The sequence below is a fragment of the Rhamphochromis sp. 'chilingali' genome, assembly GCF_963969265.1.
Source record: "Rhamphochromis sp. 'chilingali' genome assembly, chromosome: 5".
Classification (NCBI taxonomy): Eukaryota; Metazoa; Chordata; class Actinopteri; order Cichliformes; family Cichlidae; genus Rhamphochromis; species Rhamphochromis sp. 'chilingali'.
Genome location: NC_137932.1, coordinates 25,308,912 through 25,328,690, shown reverse-complemented (window position 1 = coordinate 25,328,690; position 19,779 = coordinate 25,308,912). Strand labels below are relative to the sequence as shown.

At 40.9% G+C, this 19,779-nt stretch overlaps 1 protein-coding gene across 3 annotated transcripts in view; it reads right to left on the bottom strand.

The window, feature by feature from the left end:
• The window catches only part of col12a1b (collagen, type XII, alpha 1b), a 152,433-nt gene that overhangs the window by 45,888 nt on the left and 86,766 nt on the right, over positions 1 to 19,779 (bottom strand). For all 3 annotated transcript variants that reach the window (XM_080882238.1, XM_080882237.1, XM_080882236.1), the window contains exons 43-51: positions 19,081 to 19,220; positions 18,555 to 18,684; positions 13,570 to 13,712; positions 8,268 to 8,397; positions 6,459 to 6,601; positions 4,457 to 4,586; positions 1,845 to 1,964; positions 1,549 to 1,695; positions 783 to 899 (exon numbers count right to left, since the gene is read on the bottom strand). In XM_080882238.1, coding sequence (XP_080738364.1) covers positions 783 to 899; positions 1,549 to 1,695; positions 1,845 to 1,964; positions 4,457 to 4,586; positions 6,459 to 6,601; positions 8,268 to 8,397; positions 13,570 to 13,712; positions 18,555 to 18,684; positions 19,081 to 19,220 — 1,200 coding nt within the window. The remainder of the gene's footprint in view (positions 1 to 782; positions 900 to 1,548; positions 1,696 to 1,844; positions 1,965 to 4,456; positions 4,587 to 6,458; positions 6,602 to 8,267; positions 8,398 to 13,569; positions 13,713 to 18,554; positions 18,685 to 19,080; positions 19,221 to 19,779) is intronic.

The window sequence follows — 19,779 nt, the reverse complement described above, 5'->3', positions numbered from 1 at the left end:
TGGCTCCGACCGCTGTTTGCATTTCCACTTGAGAACAAACAGTTGACTGATTTGTTGACTTGAGCGTCTGCTGCGTCTCACTGGGACGGCTCCTATGGTAGCGGTTAACCACCATCTGCCTCACGCTAACAGACCCGTGTTTGTTCTGGCAGCCCGAACGCCTAATGACTACCATAACGATATTTAAACATGGATACTTTATCTCCACGTGCGAGTATGAACCAGATGGACCTCGGACACTCCAAAGTCATTGAAAAGGATGTAATCTTTGCAAACAGAGATGGAGTTAAAGCTTGGTGGTCGGGCGCCTTCAGTCTCGGCCAAAACTTGCATCTTTTTTGATCAATAACCGAAAATAGGCCTGAACTTAAACAGCCTCAGGGAGGAAATTACAAGAAAATGTTTGAGTCAAAACAGTCTCTGCAGCATCTGCAGAGATGATCTCATCTGCAGATATGTTTTCAGACATCTGATGGGAGTCTTATTGCACACTTTACCACATGCATCAATTTAAATATGTCACTCTGAATCAGGATCACTGGCAGATAGAGCCACAGCACAAGATTAATGCATCTGCAGAGAAATGAAATATCAGAAACTTCTGATGAAAATCACTGCAGGTTCTCTTCCGTGATCTATCCGAGGACATGTTACACAACCATGTGGTTTTGGATCATTTAGAGACTTACATAGAAAAGGTCTAAGTGCTATTATTATTACATTACTATTATTACACACAAAAGCTGATTATGATATTTAAAAAGTGATGTGAGGTGACTTACGGTCCGCTGGGTTGAGTTTAATGCGGTAAGACGTGGCCGCTCTGTGTGGCGTCCACTTGATGCAGAACTTGTCGTGGCCGATGGCGTAGGTCTCAATGTTGGTTACGTTCAGGTAGACTGAAAAAAAAAATCAGAGTTTAAGCACAGTGGAGGTTTATGCTGTTCATATGTCGGACGATTCATGTTTTTTTAAGCTCTTTTAACAACTGATGAAAAATAGAGATTCTCTATGAGACAGGAACTGTTTAGCTAAACAAAACAAAACAAAAACAAACAAACAAAAAAAGAGTACATCTGATAATCTGTTAGCTGCACTGCCTGATGGAACCAGGTGAGTAACTTTAGGTAGCGAGAAACTTGACTGGTATTTCACTTCATGAGCCCATTTCTTTTCAGGGCTCCTGGTGTAGCTGTTTTGTTCCACACCTGAGAGTAATTACTGTCCAAACAAATCGTGCCAACTTGAAAAAAACTAACAAACACCTGAGGCCAATATAACCAGACAAAATAGTAAACAGGTGTGAACATGCCTTTAAGTCCAAATCTCAGTCAGCCAGAAACAAATCTGAGCAACTGAAAAGACATCAGATAAATCCTGGGATTCTCTCTGGTCCTAAGTTAAAGTGTCAGAAGTGACTGGACGTGAAAAATCAGGAGGAGTTAACAAGAGGACGCCAAGGTCCAGTGAGTTTTTTAAGAAACAATTATGAGCGACATTTGAAATAAATCAGCAGTTTGTGCGTCTAATTACGCTTCCTGTACGTACGTGTCGTCCCCTGGCCAATGAGCGGCGCGCTCACGCCGCTGGTGTACTGTGCCAGCACTTTGACGTCGTAGGTGGTTCCAGGCTGCAGGTTGGTCAGAGTGTAAGAGCTCACGTCTCCAACGAAGAAGTCGATGGGCTGGTTCATGCCTGGAAACACAGAGCGGAGAATGAGAAGTGAGTGAGAAACTGAAGAGAAGTAAAAATCAGGTGACAGCTTTTAGGAACCAAGACATTATTCACAATGTGTGTGCAGAGAAACATGTTTGATTAACCGCAATGGTTTTGTTAAGGCTCACCTGCAGGGGTGTAGATCAGCCGGTATCCCTGGATGGGTGCAGTCACCGGGTCCCAGGCCACCCTGAAGCGCGTGTACCACTCGTCCGAGATCCGAAGGTTTCTGGGACTCAACATGCCGACTTTGACACAGAGGAGGCATCGAATTTTAGACATGGTAAGCATCAACACGCAGGGCTAAAACATGATGCTAATGTGCAAGTACCAAAAAACTGCAGTTCCTCTATTAGCCACTTAGACTGACTGCAAAAGTGACTCAGCCAGCTTAAACTCTCCAACTTTCCTGATGAGCCTTGAATCGCAAGTTTCAAGTCATATTTAATAAAACTTAAAGCTAATTTAGTAAATTATGGCCCCATAAAGTCAGAAAGGAGGTTTATTGTTTGGGTAGAGAGGGGAGAGCAGCAGGAGAATTTCTGGCTTTTTAAACTAAATCCACTGCAGCTTCATGTGCAACAAAACAGAAACAGAAGCACTAGTGAACTTCTAATTTGTAGTTTGCATTTGAATGACACAGAACTTTATTTTGGCTGTTTTTCTTTCCTTTAACTGAACCGTAAATATCAGCCGTCCACACACCGGGGAGCGTTTTACACCTACTGTGGCAAAATTTTCAGTGAGCTCAGAGTTTGGAAGCTGACACGCCGTCTTCTCGCTGCTGTTAAACGCTAGAACAACCCCCTAGCCTTTCATTAACTTGATACCTGTAGGTTGTTTAAACCACAGAGCATTGTTAAAAAAAAGGGGGACATTTTCTCAGTAATAATAAAAATCAGCCTCTTCCTTTCTGGCGGTCAGGAATGAGCCGCCTTAAGTCAGGTTATAAGATTCATCCTATGTAATAGAGGTGTTTAGATTTGGGTCTTAGTCTTGTTGAAGAAACCAGTTGGTGTGTGTCCAGAATTGGACGGATGCCTGAAAGAGCCTCACACACACATTCTCGTTTTGATATCTTAGTGAGGACATCCAATTGACATAATGCCTTCCCTAGCCGCTTAGCCGAACCCCAACCATCAAAAATGAATGCCTAACCCTCAGCCTAAACCTAACCATAAAATAAATGTAACCCTGACAATAAACCACATTTTGAGTCTCAAAAATTACTTTTGTCACTTTTGTCCTCACAAGTGACTGTTGGTCCCCACAGTAATGTTCCAATTTTTGGACCCCACAAAGATATCGAAACAGGTACACACATACATACATACACACACACACACTCTGAGTGTCTGCTGTTTGTATAACTAAGCCTACTGCTCGCCGATCGAGTCCAAACTCTTCACACTAACACATGCAGACCCTGATAACTGACGCGCACTTAATGTATTTATTTTTTCTGTTACTCCTCTAACTCACTCCTAAGTGCTACTGCGGTCGCTGTGTTTAAGCTCCTGGGTTCAATGCCTCAAAGCTGAACCACCACAAAAGTTGCTGAGGTGCTGGATTACATCCTAAATGTACTAGAATTGTTTGTAGCACGATGCTGGTGGAGCGGATTGTGAGGTTTACCTTCCACAGACGGTCAATATCAAAATCAAAAGTAGGAAATATAAAAGGGGGATTTTTTTTTTTGCTATTTTCTGATAGATGGTTAATAGACTTAATCAAACAAGATTTATTTCAGGTTTGAATACAAGTAACGACAGAAAGTTAAAAAATTTATATCTAAGGAGAACTCTGTAAGACCAAAGATGGAAGCTGTCCACTCTCTGCCCGCAAAGAGCCAATCAGGGGCCGCCACAGAAAACATCTGAGCTAATCACTTCATTTCCACACAGTAGACAAGCAGCAGGTATATCTACTTGTTACTGTAGAAGTGATACAGGTAGTTACATCTGCTCTGTTAATGAAACAGCCATGTTGTAGGGCTTCAGCATGTGTAGCAGACATACAGAATAACCTGCAGGGAAAAGATTTAAAAACTTTATTTTGGGTAAAACAAAAACTAAATATCGAGCTTTCTGTTTAAATCAAACTTGACTGTTGATTCTACACGTGGAGTTTTTACATACTGCTGGCTATTGCAGTTAAAGTCATGGATCTCTACTTTTTAATTTCTAATTGTGGCGATCGTGGCTCGAGAGTTGGGAGTTCGCCTTGCAATCGGAAGGTTGCCGGTTCGAGCCCCGGCTTGGACAGTCTCGGTCGTTGTGTCCTTGGGCAAGACACTTCACCCGTTGCCTACTGGTGGTGGTCAGAGGGCCCGGTGGCGCCAGTGTCCGGCAGCCTCGCCTCTGTCAGTGCGCCCCAGGGTGGCTGTGGCTACATTGTAGCTTGCCATCACCAGTGTGTGAATGTGTGTGTGAATGGGTGGATGACAGGTTGTGTAAAGCGCTTTGGGGTCCTTAGGGACTAGAAAAGCGCTATACAAATACAGGCCATTTTAATTTAGTTGGAAGCTTTTAAATAACTTGAAAGATGGCTGCTGAGGGGTAAAATTTGCCTTCTAGGAGTTTGAGAAAGCCTGTTGTTTACTACAATCGGCCCAGCTATGACGCCAAATGTGCAGAAACCCTGTGACAGCTGCAAGGGATTGTGTAATATCACAAGAAAACCAACATTTCTGAAAAGCTGCCTTTGCTAGAAAACTAGAGGCCAAAGAGGTTTTTATTACTTGTACGTCCGTTCCCGTTGAGGGATCCTCCAGGCCCCTCGGCGTAGATGGCCTCCACAGTGATGTTGTATGGGGTGTCTGGGAGCAGATTCTGAAGCATGGCATTGTTTCTGTTTCCTAAAACCAGAGTCTGAAGATCCAAACGGCACAGAGCCAGAGATTTTCAGTAGCCGAAGAAGAAAAAGCATAAATCAGTCAGGAAAGATTTGCATCCAGAGCGTCCTGAGTTGCTTTGCTATCTGCACATCTGCTGCACATGGTATGTGTAATTGGTGAGCGGAGCTGACCCAGTGCTCCCAGTCACAGGACAAGCTGCTACACCTGCTTTCCACAGAGTTCCTTCCACACATGTCTGTGCATGTATGATTTTGGAGATTTCTGCTTCCTTTTTCTCTCTTATTCAGTTTTTGGGGAGTTTTCCTGTTTTCTAAATCAAAGATCTAAGAATAAAGGGTATCATGCTATATACAGAGAGAGACTATAAACTGTGAAGTGAAGATGCCTCAAACCACACATCCTCCTTGCAATGAAGTCAAATTCTCGATTATTTTGCTTCCTATTTTTTATAGATTTTTATTTATTTATTTTTTTGCTATCTTAACCAGTTTACTGAAGTGCACTGATTAAGGCCATAACCCCATCAGAAAGTTTTCAAGTGACAAGAAGAGTCCTTTTACCAGGGTGGACTTCTTTTTGCAACCAAAGGAATCACCCCCTGCTGGCCAATATAAAGAATGCAAGCTGAAACAACTTCCTACTGCTATGCCCTTATATCTTTTATATACAGTCCATGTTCAGTGGTGAGTTTTGCTCCCTGTTTAAATAAAAGTAAAATAATAGAAAACCATTTGGATTCATCTGGAATTTGAATCAAGGACCCAAATATTAGTTTAAATGAGAAACGGTCATTAAAATCAATTAATCAAAGTTAAATTTGGGTAAAATTTTATTCCAAATTTTAGTGCGAATAAATTTGGTTTGTGCAGTAAGATAAAGAGAAGAGCCTGAAAAATACAAAAACTGTTGGTGGTGCACAATTTTACATTTTAGGCTTTAATATTTTAGAAGACTACTTCTCTAATAAACAGGAAATAACTTCTTCAGCCTTGTGAGGCAGAAAATTGCTTCTCGGTGGGATTATAGAAACTGTGTACCAACACGAACCTTCCACATTATTTACAGATGCTAAATTGATCACTTTGCATCGGTATAAATAATAGTCGTGAGCTCTTTGGTCAGTCCCAATCTGGAGAGCTCCTTTCATCGGCGTCCCTCTGGTGCAGTTAGCTGACTCACTCTGAGCAAGTGTTAGACTAACGAGCAGAAGGGAAGCACAGCTGGGCCGTCTCCGCTCTCCACCATCGTTCCAACTTATTATTCAGAACTATTAATAACGCTATTATGCCCCAAATTATACAGTTTGTTTAACTGAGCCTGTAATTAGTCTCCCTAATCTGTGATTTATATCCTGAATGAGGCGAGGGAATCCTGAGATGTGACTTCACCGCATAGTCCGAGGGGGACGTCACAGCGAGCTGTGAATGGCGAGGGTTTGCGGCCAGTTTATCCAAAACAAAACACATCACCACCTGAGATTAATCCCTCTTTATGGGTTAAAGAGAGAGTAAGAAATACACTTGAGGTTAGTGGGTCTGATGCATTTCCTCCGAAATGACTTCACCAAAATGTCTCAGCCTCTGAGGTCGTTTTTAAAAATTTTATCATCAGTGTGCGTAGTTTAGTTTCTGCAAGGGTAAGACCAGCTTTCCTTCAGACAATACAGGCAGGTAATCAGAGTGCGAAGGAAAGTATATTTACCCCCAAACAGGCCACTAAACCATTTTGGAAATGTGACCATCACTAATGCCTGATTTTAAATTTGTACTGACTGGCTCCTTCTCTGGGATGACTGCTCTACTTTAGCACTGTTACCAGTAACATGTTGATGTTATCTGAGATGATTTGATATTGTGGACGTCAATGAGCTTAAAGTTTCACTTACGGACTCTGTGATGGGGTCTCCAGTCATGGGTGCGTAGGAGATCTTGTACTGTCTTACGGGCCCTTCAGCGTGATCCCAGCCGATGGTCAAGGTGCTTGTGGTGGCGTCAAACACACGCATGTTCCTGGGACCAGCACGGGGTACTGCACCATATCAAACAGAAGCAGTGTAGGAGAATTTTTTTTAATGTATAAATAGAAATATATTTTTCTAATTCATGAATAAAAGATTATTTGATTTCTATAATGCTTTAAATCCTACTATAGCTACACTATATACATATACTCACTTAACCTCTATGACCACTTCTAGTTCTGAAGTTTTACTTTACTGCACCCAGAGTTGAATCCTCATTTACATATAATGGTGCCCACGAAGGCATTTAGTTATACTAGATTATTTCTCTTTAAGGGCCCCTCCCTGAAAGCCCACTTTTTTTTTCTGTTTTTTCAGAGTAAAGAAAGGAATAAATAAAATGACAAAGGGAAGAAAAAACATTTTAACTAAACTCGAGAATCAACACAATAACAGACCTGTGAAAAACTGAGTATGCCTCATGATTCAGTAGGTTTTTTTTTTACAGCAATAATGTAAAATATATTTTATCAGTACAGGCCCTTCCACACGAACTGGACCCATTAACATTGTTGAGGACTTCTGGCCCTCTTTTCTTTACAGCTTTGATTCACTTTATTGACTTTTGTGAGCATTTGTTTATGCACAGCGTTCTTTAAGGTCCCACCACAGCACTTTGATCAGGTTGAGGTCTGGACTCTGCCTGGGCCATTTCTTTTCTTTTTTCAGTCATTTGTTTCCATGCTTGTGATCATTGTGCAGTTTGGGTCGAGCATTAGCCCGACAGACTGGGGTGAATTTGCTGGGACATCCACCCCTGATAGGACTGTGGCATTGAGTTAACACACCTGAATGCTCCAGACCTGCCAAAACTTCAGCTTTTAAAGAGGTGCTCACACTTGCTGATGATCAATTATTCAAGTGCACTTAAATATCAGCATTTGACTTCTTATCCTCTATTATTCTATGGAGGTAGTGAGGGTGTACCTATGTTAGCTGGCTAATGCTAACACAGCTTCTGTAAAGTTGTCTGTTTCCTACCAAATTATATTAAATGCCATGGTTTGCTTTTAATATCTAAAAGACAAAGGAGACTAATAAACCTGAATGCATAGAATATCCCAGTTGCATGACTACTGAAATTAGAAAAACTAAATTTAAAGTTTTGCATATTAAACTTTGTCCATCTTTACTCTGCATCTCTAAGGTGCCAGTCATATCATTGACTTGTTTCCAGGTAATCCAATGAGCTATAAAATGTTCACGCAGCTGTTTCTTCTTAGTACCACCTACTTTTCCAGCCTTTTGTTTTTCCATCCCAACTTTTTTCAGATGTGTTGCTGCCATAAAAGTTCTAAATGAGCTAAAGATTTTTATGAAATTGTAAAATATCTCAATTTAAGCATCTGATATGTCTATTTTCTATTATGGTTAAAATATGGGCTTACGAGATTTAAAAAATTATCACATTCTGTCTTTTTGGGTTTTGTATAAAAGATATTAAATAATTAATTTTCCATACAAGGCTCATTTGTTCATTATAGTCGGAGTTTTACGATCATCACCAATGATATGATCCAATATTTGCTAAGAGGAGTGCAGTCAGCAACCCGAAATTTAAATATACTTGTACTTATTGTGTTTTGCATCACTGCATGCGACAGATGTAAACTATTGCGAGTAAGTTATGTGATTCTACACACCATCAGAATGTGACATTGTCATTGTGCTTACATGTTTTGCCATTGTCCTTCACCGCTGATCCCTCGCCGTCGGCGTACAGAGCGGTGACAGTGACGGAGTAGGGAGTATCCGGTATCAAGTTGTCCAGGAAGGCGTTGTTAATACTTCCTGAAACCAGGACCTTTTTGGAGAAGAAACGCGGGAGTCAAAATATATATTGATATAATCATCAAAGAGGGTCTGCCTATTCAAATGAGCCTCTTCACGCATTACATACAGATCTGGCAGGAGTAATATACATAATGACCTCAGTGCTCATCTTGCATCAAGTGTTCGACAAGGTTTCTTCTGCCAAAAGGTTCCTCAAACACTAACAAAGGCTTGGAAGGTGAAATGCTAAACAAACCATCGGTCAGCGGGAGACGTGTTCTAACAACACGAGTGACTGCAGACTGTCACTGGGATTATCACATCATCTATGCTCAGCTCTTTAGCTGGTTTGTGGGCCATAAAAGTCTCTGCCGTTACATCATTGGAAATATATCTTCTGCTTGGACTCGAGTTCCCCCTCTTCTTGGGACTGGTTTGGTTGCAGCAAATGTTTTGGGCTGAAAGGTTTTGGCATGTTGGACCATGAAATAGGTTTCACAGCGATGATGTAGTGGCTAAGATCCCGCAACTGGAAGCACACACACACCTACACATGCACAACTGTTAGCCTGGGGTTAAAGCCCACCAGTAAACTCTAAAGTGAGGACAATGGATTGGACACGGCCCTTTTAAAACATTATAGTCATTTCCTGAAAGCAGTACTGCTCTCGAGGGCTGGGATGCACTTCATTGGCTGAAGTAAACCTGAATGATGAGGCCGAAGTATGCAGTTGTTCTGGGTAACTGATGGGCTTTTGAATGGGATGCATTCATTGTTTTAAGAAGTAGAGGCAAACTGAACAAGAGAGTGATATGGCATTTATAGATTTGTAAGTAATTCAAGACGAAGCCCATGAAAAGAAGTTTCCCAGGATGTCATTACTGATGCTTGAATTCTGATGTATGTATATAACTGCTAAAACCTAATAACAAAAACTTTTAAATGTTCTTTCACAATGCTAAGGTTGTTAATCCAGCTTTAAATTATTTTACTTTTATACAGGCAGAGATTATTACTGATCCAGAGATCATAACATGTCACTGAAACTGAGCTCCTTATAGAGATGACAGGGGGAACAGGATGGCAGGCAAAAAAAAAAGTCCCAAATAAAAACGTATCTCAACTTTCATGTAAGCAACTGTAGATATTGCCAGTGGGAGTGAATTATACCATTTATAAAATATGATGAGGGAGATAATTACAGTACAGGGTTATCTCCCAATCATCAGCTACAAAGTGATGACCAATAACATCCTAGAGCAGGGGTAGGGAACGTTAGTCCTCGAGAGCCGTGGTCCTGCAGGTGTCAGATCTCACCCTGGGTCACCACACCTGAATCAAATGAATAGTTCATCACCAGGCCTCTGGAGAACTTCAAGACATGTTGAGGAGCTAATTTAGCTATTTAAATCAGCTGTATTGGATCAAGGACACATCTAAAACCTGCAGGACACTGGCTCTCGAGGCCTGGAGTTCCCTACCCCTGTCCTAGAGGATGTCTAAGGAAGGCATCTAGTGCACTCTCATAGGCAGTCGTGATCCCATTAATTTCTACAAACAGATTTATTCATATGAATATGCAGAATCTGTAGTCAAGGAACACGATTTTTGGTACCAAAAGCTTTTTGGTTTCCAATTTTGATGTACTGATTAACCCGTATGTGCAAGCTTTGGTAGCATGAAGCTAAACATTCTGTCTGGAGGGATGGGATTTGCAGGAATGCAATTCAGAAGCATGAACATCATCTGATTCCACTTTATCAGGTTTTATTAGCTAGTCCTGTAATGGACTGGTGACCTGTCCAGAATGTACTCAAAGACAGCCAGGACAGACTCTAGCTACAACAGCAGGTTGGATGAGTGCTTACCAAATGGATGGATGATTTATTAGCATTTTTAAATGATGACCAGCAGACAGAAACTGAAATCTTGGCTTGAATACTTGCTGGCTAAACAGGGAGCTCTAAACAACCAGTTCCTCAAAGACCAAGTCAGCAAACTAGCCAATGGGTTCGCATACTGGGATCCCTAAAGGTAAATAGACGTGTTTCTTAGATTAATAGTGCTACAGCACATACCGATATTTTAAACAAACATTTGCTTCCAGTTAATTCCCAGTCAGGTGTAGGTGGCTGCTGTCATCCAGCACCTTCAAAATGAAGTGAGACCTTCTGTTATCACCTAACATCAGTGCTGGACCTTACTGATATTCTTCAATGTGAACAAACTGCAGCCATAGCACTGAAGTTTTGACCACAGCTTTAGATTTGTGCTTGGAGGACAAAAAAAAAAATCACATCTGGAAACAACATTAAAGCATGCACATACATTTGATCTTGTTTTTTTCCTTCTATAGAGCACTTGTTTAATGCAAACCACTGATGTTTAACCAGAATAAAATGTACTGTTAAAGAGCTTCTCTGCTTCTCAGTTCTAATAATAATACTGATAACATACTCACTTCAGCGCGTGAAATAACAAATCTGTGATGTAAAATTCGATAATTTAGACTGAATTAGTCAAAAAGAGTTGTGAATCTTTGTACTTCTGAACTCATCTTTGTGTCTTCTTTCTGTGGCCAAACCAACTTCCTCTCAGACCAAAACAAAATCAAAGTTAATTAAATGAAAGTACAACAACAGTGAAAATAGAAGGAAACAGAGACCACAGGGAATAATAAACTACACAACACTAACTTCACAGCATCTTCAAAGCTGATTCTAATCATCAAAACAGCCTTGTTAGATTACAGCCTTAAAGCCCCCAGGAACTCTGACCGTAGGAGCCGTTGGTGACGTCAGTCACAGATGCGTCTGGCATGCAGTGTTTCCAAACTTCAGTCATAGAGTTCAAACTTTTTGTGGGGAAATAAAGCTTCTTTTTTTCTCTCCCTGAGACCCAGACATTTGCACTGGTGCATTAAATCAGTGCTGATGGAGACGTATGAAAAGCCGACAAGTCATGATTTCCATATTTAAGAGCATTACCGTAATTACTGCTGTGCAGACATCTGCGCAACATCACCACTTGGTGAAACAAATAAGAACGAGCAAAAGAGACCACTTGTTGTTTCCATGAAACAGACCGGCCCAATGAAAGCAACACTCCCACTTTGATTTCACTTTTTTTTTAATCAGATGTAGAAAACACAGATAAAAATAACTTAACTACCAAAATGACTAAAAACAAATACAATAATTTTGGTTATTAAGTTCACATCCAATATACAGGAATAGTGTCCAGTTTAGAGAAAAGCCAGATGTATGGTGATGTGATGTGAAAGACATTTGTTTGTACGAGCAGAAGTTAAGTCTTGTTTAGGGATTTCCATTCATGTCCTAAATAAATAACATTGAGTACCAAGCTAAAAATAACAACAAGGTCAAGAACCAGCATTTATAGCCAAGTCAAGACTCTTAGGTCAAAAGACTTTCTGAAGAAAAATCCCTGAGTCAAAAACAACAAGGCCCAAGTAGAGACCCACAAGTCACAAGTAAAAGACCAAATCAGGGCCACTAAGATCCAACAACAAAACAAATCCAGAGCTAGGTCAGGAAAAAGGATAGAAAAGGAGGTCCCGAGTCAAGTCAACAAGCCTCAAACCAGAGCTGAGCCAAGACTTCCTAGATCTTAAGGTGGGAACTAAGTGCGTTCTCACACCTATGGCTCATTTACTCTGGTTTGAATCAGTTGATGAGTTTATAAACTTGTAGTTTTTCCATATGGTTTGGTTTCTTTTTCACACGGAGAAAAATCCAACTGAGTCTGAATGCATCACTACAACCCACGTGAGAAGTTCGGTCTGCTTATTGGCCAGATGTGTCTGGGGAGGAGCAACAAAAGCAAATACAGGAAGAAGGTGCTGTGTTGTGGACTAGTGGAGAATTTACGTTTTATTTCTTGACTAATTGCTAGCTGTACAGACCTCCGCGCATCTATATTTACCTCGCCACATTCAGAAGAAAAAACATATGTATCTACTGGAAGTTTTTTACCTCAAACGTGGAACGTACACCTGGTAGTTTGTTTGGATTCAGGTCACGTTGAAACCATAAACTTACAGCTCTGGAGTTCATTTGGACCTGCGCTGAGACCCTTTGGAGGTTGTGGTCTTGGTTGTTTTGGACCACACCCAAGTGTGATTACCGTGTTCATATCTGCACAAATGAACCACACCAAGGGGGAAAACTAATCGAGTTTGACTAAACACTGCAGGTGTGCAAACAAAGAAAGTCGAGTAAGAACAGCAAAAATACAATAATACAAAAGTCGGATCAAGAATTCCCAAGTCCTTAGTTGACATCTAACACAAAGATATGCCAGCCAAAGTAAGATCAGCAAGTCAAATGTCAAGAATGGCATTTTCCAGAAGAAGAAAGCCAAAGTGAAGTCAGAGACTTTGGGTTTGGTGTCAACAAGCTATCAAATAAAACGGCATGTTCAGAAATCAGACAAAAATCTTGAGAATATAGCTGATTTTCCAATGATGGAAAATGCAAAACACAAAATGATTGGATTATTACTTTATACATGTATACTTTATACACTTTATACTTATACATCAAGAGAAAGAGCAAGAGAAAGTGCAAACCCACGTTGGTAAAGCCGAGTCTTTTTGTGACTGTGTCGTGTGCATACCTCTGCTAAAGTATAAATATACGCTGGATTTATAAAGCTTAATTTGCTTTTATGTATTACATTTCCTTAAATTTTGGTTTTGGACTACTTTTTGGAAAAAAAACAAACATGATCTGTAGAGATGTCTTGAATTCTGGGTAATCCTGATACTTCTTGCAATTTTATAAACTATTGATTAAAAATAAAAATAGCTGACCAATTAGTTGATATTGAAGATAATGATTATCAGCCATAATCTCTCCTTTATCTAAAAACAAACAAAAAAACCCAGGATAAGATCATTCATTTATTTTCTCAGTGTAATTCCACTTATCTCAAGAATTTCCTCGAGGCACATCATATCTAACAAGAGCTGACCTGCAGCTTTTGGAATGTGATGACTTAAACTGGGAAAAAATATTATCCAACCTCACTCTTTTATGACTGTTAAATCACACAAGAGGTTGTTATTTTTGTGTCTTCACATTCTTCACTCCTCATGACCAGACAGAGAGATTTTCCTCCCCTCAAGGAGAATTCTGCTGCTAATGACAGTTTGTGTTTTAACTGCAGAAAGCTACTCACCGACTCAGATGGGCTTGCACCGGTCAGGGGGGCGTAAGCCACCCGGTACTGCTGAACCTGGCCCGTGGCTGGCTCCCAGCGCACATTCAGGGTGTTGGGGGTGGGATTGTACACCTTGATATTCCTGGGTGGCATGCGTGGAACTGCAAACGGGAGAGAGGTGAAGAGAACGTGAAGTTAAGAACAAGGGAGAGGTGTTAGTTTTCCTCACTTAGCAACACAAAATCAAAACTAAGGGCTTGTTCCAAGTACATCTTACTTTATTGCCTAAAACTAACGGGACAACTAATGGATTTAGAAGAGATTACATTCCTTGAAATGTGAGTGTCAGTAAGTGAAGAGCGGAACAGAACAGGGAGGATTGGATCCTTGGTTTAAGTTTAGAGTTAAAAAGCAATGAACTTTTTCAAAACATTCTTCAAGCAGCTCAGAAATGCAGTGAACTTCAAATTATTGTATTCTGTTAGAAGTGCAAATGAAACACACTCATCTATATTCACTTCTTTTCAACAGGCAGATGTTATAGTTTGGGCTTTGGTCTCTGAGTTTCATCTTTATGTTTCTTGTAGTTTTTTTTTTATGTCGCAGGTACGTCAGCATCTTTCCTTTTCCATTGTCTCAAGTGGCTTTAAAACCCAGTTGGAACTTTTTACTCTTATTTTGCAAACTGAAACTAATAAGCAGAAACCTCTAGTCCCAGCCCCCTCAATACTGCCTTTTTCTGTTGTAGGTAGGTGTGAAGGGGAAAATCACACTACGCTGTGCAGAAATGTACTTTATGCCTTTACTTAAATGTAAGTAGTTAATCTGGATTTTTGTTTTTGTGAATTTCTGTGTATGTAAACAGCAACAGATTTGTAATTTCCTCCATATTTATCAAAAACAGGCTGCATGTAATGCCCAACTTGATTCCGTTTAACTGCAAACTGATAGCACACTGATGCCTGATGCAGATGTCCGCTCCTCCATGAGTCTGTTTCTGCCAGAGGTTTTTTCTTCCCACTGTTGCCTCATAGGCAGTCATCCGATTGTTGGGCTTTCTCTCTATTATTGCAGGGTGTTTACCTTACAATGTAAAGCACTCTTAGGTGACTGTTGTTGTGATTTAGTACTATATAAATAAAACTGAACTGAACCAATGAGGTTGAAGTGGTTGAACAAAGTGGTTGAAGACCTGGTGCCTGCCTTTGAAGCAACCGCTTCAAAGGCAACGAGCTCATAGTTCATTGTACACAATCACAATAATTTTGGTCGGGCTGTGGTCTCCAACCAACTTTAGCATTAGCAAACTGAAAAATGATCAGTTGAAGTCAAAGTTACGTTTAAAGTGTTTTCCGACTAGAAACTGAAACCCTTCATTGGGCTTTCAGACCTGCTGGTTTATGGCTAACTTTAGCGGTTAGTCTGTTTGTGTTATTGTGTGACTGTGGTGTTCTAACTAAACTAAAATAAACATGTCACAAAGGGCTGTAAGACTATAACTTATGTGGTGAAATGCTCTGAAGCGTAGCCTTTACATAATCAAACAAGATAATAACAATTGGATCGTTTAAGTTATTTGAATCATTTCTAAATTCTGTTAATCGCGTTTTAATTTGTGTTTATTTTTAGAATGTGATTTACTTTGTTGGTAAAACTGGTTCAATACAACAAAAAATGTCTTTTATGAAGAAAGAATCTGTAATCCAAGAATTAATATCATTGTGAAACTACGGGATTGAAATGATATGCTGAGTGCAGCACAAATCTGCAGGACAGTCAGTTTACAATGTCTATGTGTAGAGAGAGAAGTAGCACAGATTTGGATTTATGCAAAAGCCTCTTTTAAACCAAACCAGATGTGTGTATCCCCCGGTATCTTGAGCTCTAGCCAGTAAAAGGAAAACTAGATGCCTCCTCCTCGATAAGGTAAAAACCTCCAGAGTGAAACCTTCACAGTCATTGTTTTCTGTAAAGTCTGTCATCCAGGGACAAAATTACTCTGTCCTTCAGAGAGATTATGTAATCTGTAACATTTAATTTGCTGTTTCTGTCCAGACCAAACATGACAAATTTCTCCAGGGAGCAAAACAGTAAAACTGGACCAACACTGGTAATAAAACTTCATTAAAACACCTGGAGTCCCAGGCTTCTACCGTTCTACCTTTAAAAGCCGGAGAGCAGTCAAATGCTGGAAGTGGAAGCTAAATTGGCTAGTCATTCATATGTAAATTAGGTTGTTACCTGGGAATTCTGGAGGGAGGGGAGTGGGGGTGTGTGGATGAGGGGGTGGGGGAGCTGCTAAAAGCTGTGAACTTCCCTTTTGTGTTTCATCTTGATGCATTCTCAATCATCCAGGGAAATAAATCTCCAAAAGTCACCAACTTGGAGTGTTTCAGTTTGCCATCTTAGGGAGAAATCAACACACATGGGTGTAGGTCCTTTGTTGATTGATGCCACAATGGACCATTGATCAGTCGTCCATTGTGGCATCAATCAGACCACTGGTATAATAAAAGCATAATCACAACTGATAAGTTCGCTGCAATTTCCAGTGTGTGGGGATCATTTGTCACCAACTATGGAAATAACAATTTATCTTATTTCTTAGGTGTTTTCAACCTCTGCTGCCACGCTGACGGCGTATGCAGCCAAACGGAAGAAGACAGTCTATATTCTTAGCAGCATGCACAGCGTGGTTCAGACTGATAACACTACCAAAAGGAAGCCAAACACTGTCACCCTTTACAACAAAACAAAGTGTGGCGTGGATGTGATGGATGCCAGGATTGTGAGTGATTGCTGAAAATGTTGTAATGTACTCACTCACTTTTTATTATTATTTGTAAATATGTGTACAAATGGTTGTTTTTTTGTACTGTTTTCATCAATAAATCTCAGCAACAAAGGACCTACACCCATGTGTGTTGATTTCTCCCTAAGATGGCAAACTGAAACACTCCAAGTTGGTGACTTTTGGAGATTTATTTCCCTGGATGATTGAGAATGCATCAAGATGAAACACAAAAGGGAAGTTCACAGCTTTTAGCAGCTCCCCCACCCCCTCATCCACACACCCCCACTCCCCTCCCTCCAGAATTCCCAGGTAACAACCTAATTTACATATGAATGACTAGCCAATTTAGCTTCCACTTCCAGCATTTGACTGCTCTCCGGCTTTTAAAGGTAGAAACGCAAAATGATGGCTCCGCGGGGGTTTAAGTATTAATGTCACCCTCAGGCTCATATTCTCTGATAGTGACTCACTCTGAGGTCCGATGTGTCACTGCTGCTGCTGTGATAGAGAGGTGGTGTCATGTTTCAACACGCAGATGCTACTGGTTCGCTTATTGCAGCAGCCAGCACGTCTGTATAAAGTGCTTGATATGTAAATGATCGGAGGACTTAAACAACCCTTCTAAACTGTCACATTTTTAGTCCTTGCTGTCTCATATTTCAGCTTTAACAAACAAAAAAAGTCCAACCGGGTATTTGTGGATCGGTTTCTGGGAATCCAACCCGTAAAACAAAAGGAGCGTCGCCTACCTGAACCTGAGTCACCAACTTCTGCCTGCCATAACCAGTATGTGTGTGTGACAGCTAACCATAATAACCCAACCGCGGAGGGATGGTAAGGGAAAAATATTCCAAGATTTCAACACGACACCATTTCTAAGCAATGAAATGGCGAATGAAACACCATGTACACCGAAAATTAGACAAGGGTTGTGCAAACACCCCCCCACCTAAAACTATCCTGACAGGACAGAAAATATTCAGTTCCAGTTTGGCTGCTGGACCCGTCTGTGGAATTGTTTCCATGCCTCACTCCAGTGGCATCACATGTCAAAACCCCAGGATGCATTTCTGCTGACAGAGCGTGGCATGCCGTGTGGGCAGAAACAAACCCAAGGAACCCAACAGGACATCAAACCACAGAGATGCAGACAAACCAGCAGTTCTGCAAATGCTTGGAGGACTGAGTCTGGGAGGACAGATTCTTCAAACGGTAGTTTTAGAGTTGTTTTCTTCATTGCTATCATTCACTTTCTTCAGCTTCTCTTATGTTCCATCCAATCCTCCAGAGGTAGGAGGTGTGTGTGTGGGGGGTGGGGGTCTGATTTAAAGGTTCTGGCAAATTCTGCAGATTGCAGTACCTTTTCCACGAAGGTTTACCTGGAAGATAGGGTTTCTCTATAAAGTTAATGTATCTGGTGTCAAACTTTAAAAAGAAGCTGTAATTTGTGTGAGTTGAGGGGGTTCATGTTCACTGCAGGCCAGCAAACACACTAAACCTGTGTCTTGGTTGCATTAGAGTGGAGACATAATAAGATGTTGATATTATCCTTTATTTATCTCAGCAAAGGCATGAATGTTCTGTTTCTACTTAAGGTTTACTGACAACTCTCCATTAAAACCACGACCTCTGGCCTTTGTTTGCTGCTGGTGATAGATTTAATCTTGTTCAAGTGAAGCTCAGACTTCATCGCTTGTGCAGATTCTCAACAGGTCAAAGTTGCACCTTCAAAGCTCGACTCATTCGCTTCTGACCTGTGGCTCAGATCAGTTTTCTGCGATCAATTTACAAACCAACATTCGCTGATGCTGACATTTTTAAGCAACTTTTTTTCCTCTTCAAGGAAGAGCGTTTCTTTATCCAGACCATTGAGATACCGACAGCAGTTATAAAGTGCCCATACTGTGCTCATTTACAGCCTCATAATTTTTAGTATTTAGTTACAAAAATGTGCAGCAGCACCTGTTTAAAATCATTCTGGAACATTTATATTTTCTCTCGTCTCTTCCAGGCCGCCCCGAAAAGTTCTAAAGCCTGCTCTGACTGACGTGTCTGTCAAATAGCAACATCTGGAGCTGCAGCACTGCCACTTTGAATGACATCTGTTCTGTTTCTTAGTAGTGTGTAATGTTTACTGCAGATAATTCAAAAATCTGATCACAGGCAGGGCGGCAGTGCACCTGTAAATGCTCTCGTTCTGACAACTTACGTGTCTTTCCCTTGTCTGACTGGCGGAGACCTTCTCCTTCGGGGTAAACTGGGACCACGGTCACAGTGTAGGGAGTGTCTGATGGCAGGTTCCTTAGGATGGTGTTGGTGGTGCCGCCGGACACCTGCTCCTGTTCGTACACAGAAACACAGCTGTCAGTCAAAAGAAAGCAGAAGTGGCGGATCTGAGGAGGATCATTCTGGCACTGATTCTGCAGTAATCATCCACAGAAACAGGAAAATTAGACTTTGGTGAAAAACTAGCTGGACCCCTTGTACAGAACATGCAGAGTGATGAGAAACATGACACTGGTTGAATCAGAAACAGCATTAAAAGCAAATGCCGAAGTGTAGGTGGGCTACAAGGCAGCTTGCAGATTTGGGCAAGTTAAAGCAGATTAAATAATTCCTGATATGCAGAAAAAGGCATCTGATGAGCTGATGTGAATCTGCTTTGCCTGTCTGAGCTAATGTCCAGTTTTCCTTTGTGACACATGACAGGACAGGAAGTCAGTTTGATCTCTAACCATGTCCTCGGCGCCTCCGGACGCGGGCACGTAGAAGATGCGGTACTGCCGGACGTTGCCCTCCGCCGGTTCCCAGCGCACCTTCAGGGAGCTGGTGGTGGGATCAGTGACCTGGAGGTTCTTCACTCCGCCCAGAGCCTCTGTGAGCACAACATGGTGGTTACATTTCAGACCAGTTTCCTCGAGTGTCAAATGTCACAGAGAAGCAACATCTGCTGAGTTTCATATACCTCTTTAGCTAAACCTCCTGCAACTGCCATGTTGGTTCTTGATATATTAAAGCTGAGTGTTCTCCTCTGGCCAGTATATCTACTCTTACAGAGTAGTTTTGGTTTGGGATGTTTGTCTTCTCTACACTAAACTTCTGGTGTTCAAAGCACCCAAAAAATCTAAAAATTACACTTGAAAGAGTCTTTTTTTTTTTTTCAGAAATCATTATCCAGTTATTTAAAAAAAATCTAAAACGTATCTGTGAAAGGTTTTATAAAGGAACTACTTTCTTTCTTTCTTTCATCTTTATCCACCTCCCAAAAAGGTGTGCAGCCAGCTTACATTACAGCGCACCTTTAAGGTTTGCATCCTGTCATGACCATAAGGCTCTTTTTATGGATAGATTCATAATTTCTACTGCAAAATATAGTTGGTGAGTGTAGTTTTGTGGAAAAAAGTAACTCCTGTATCAAGTCTGTGGATTTTTGA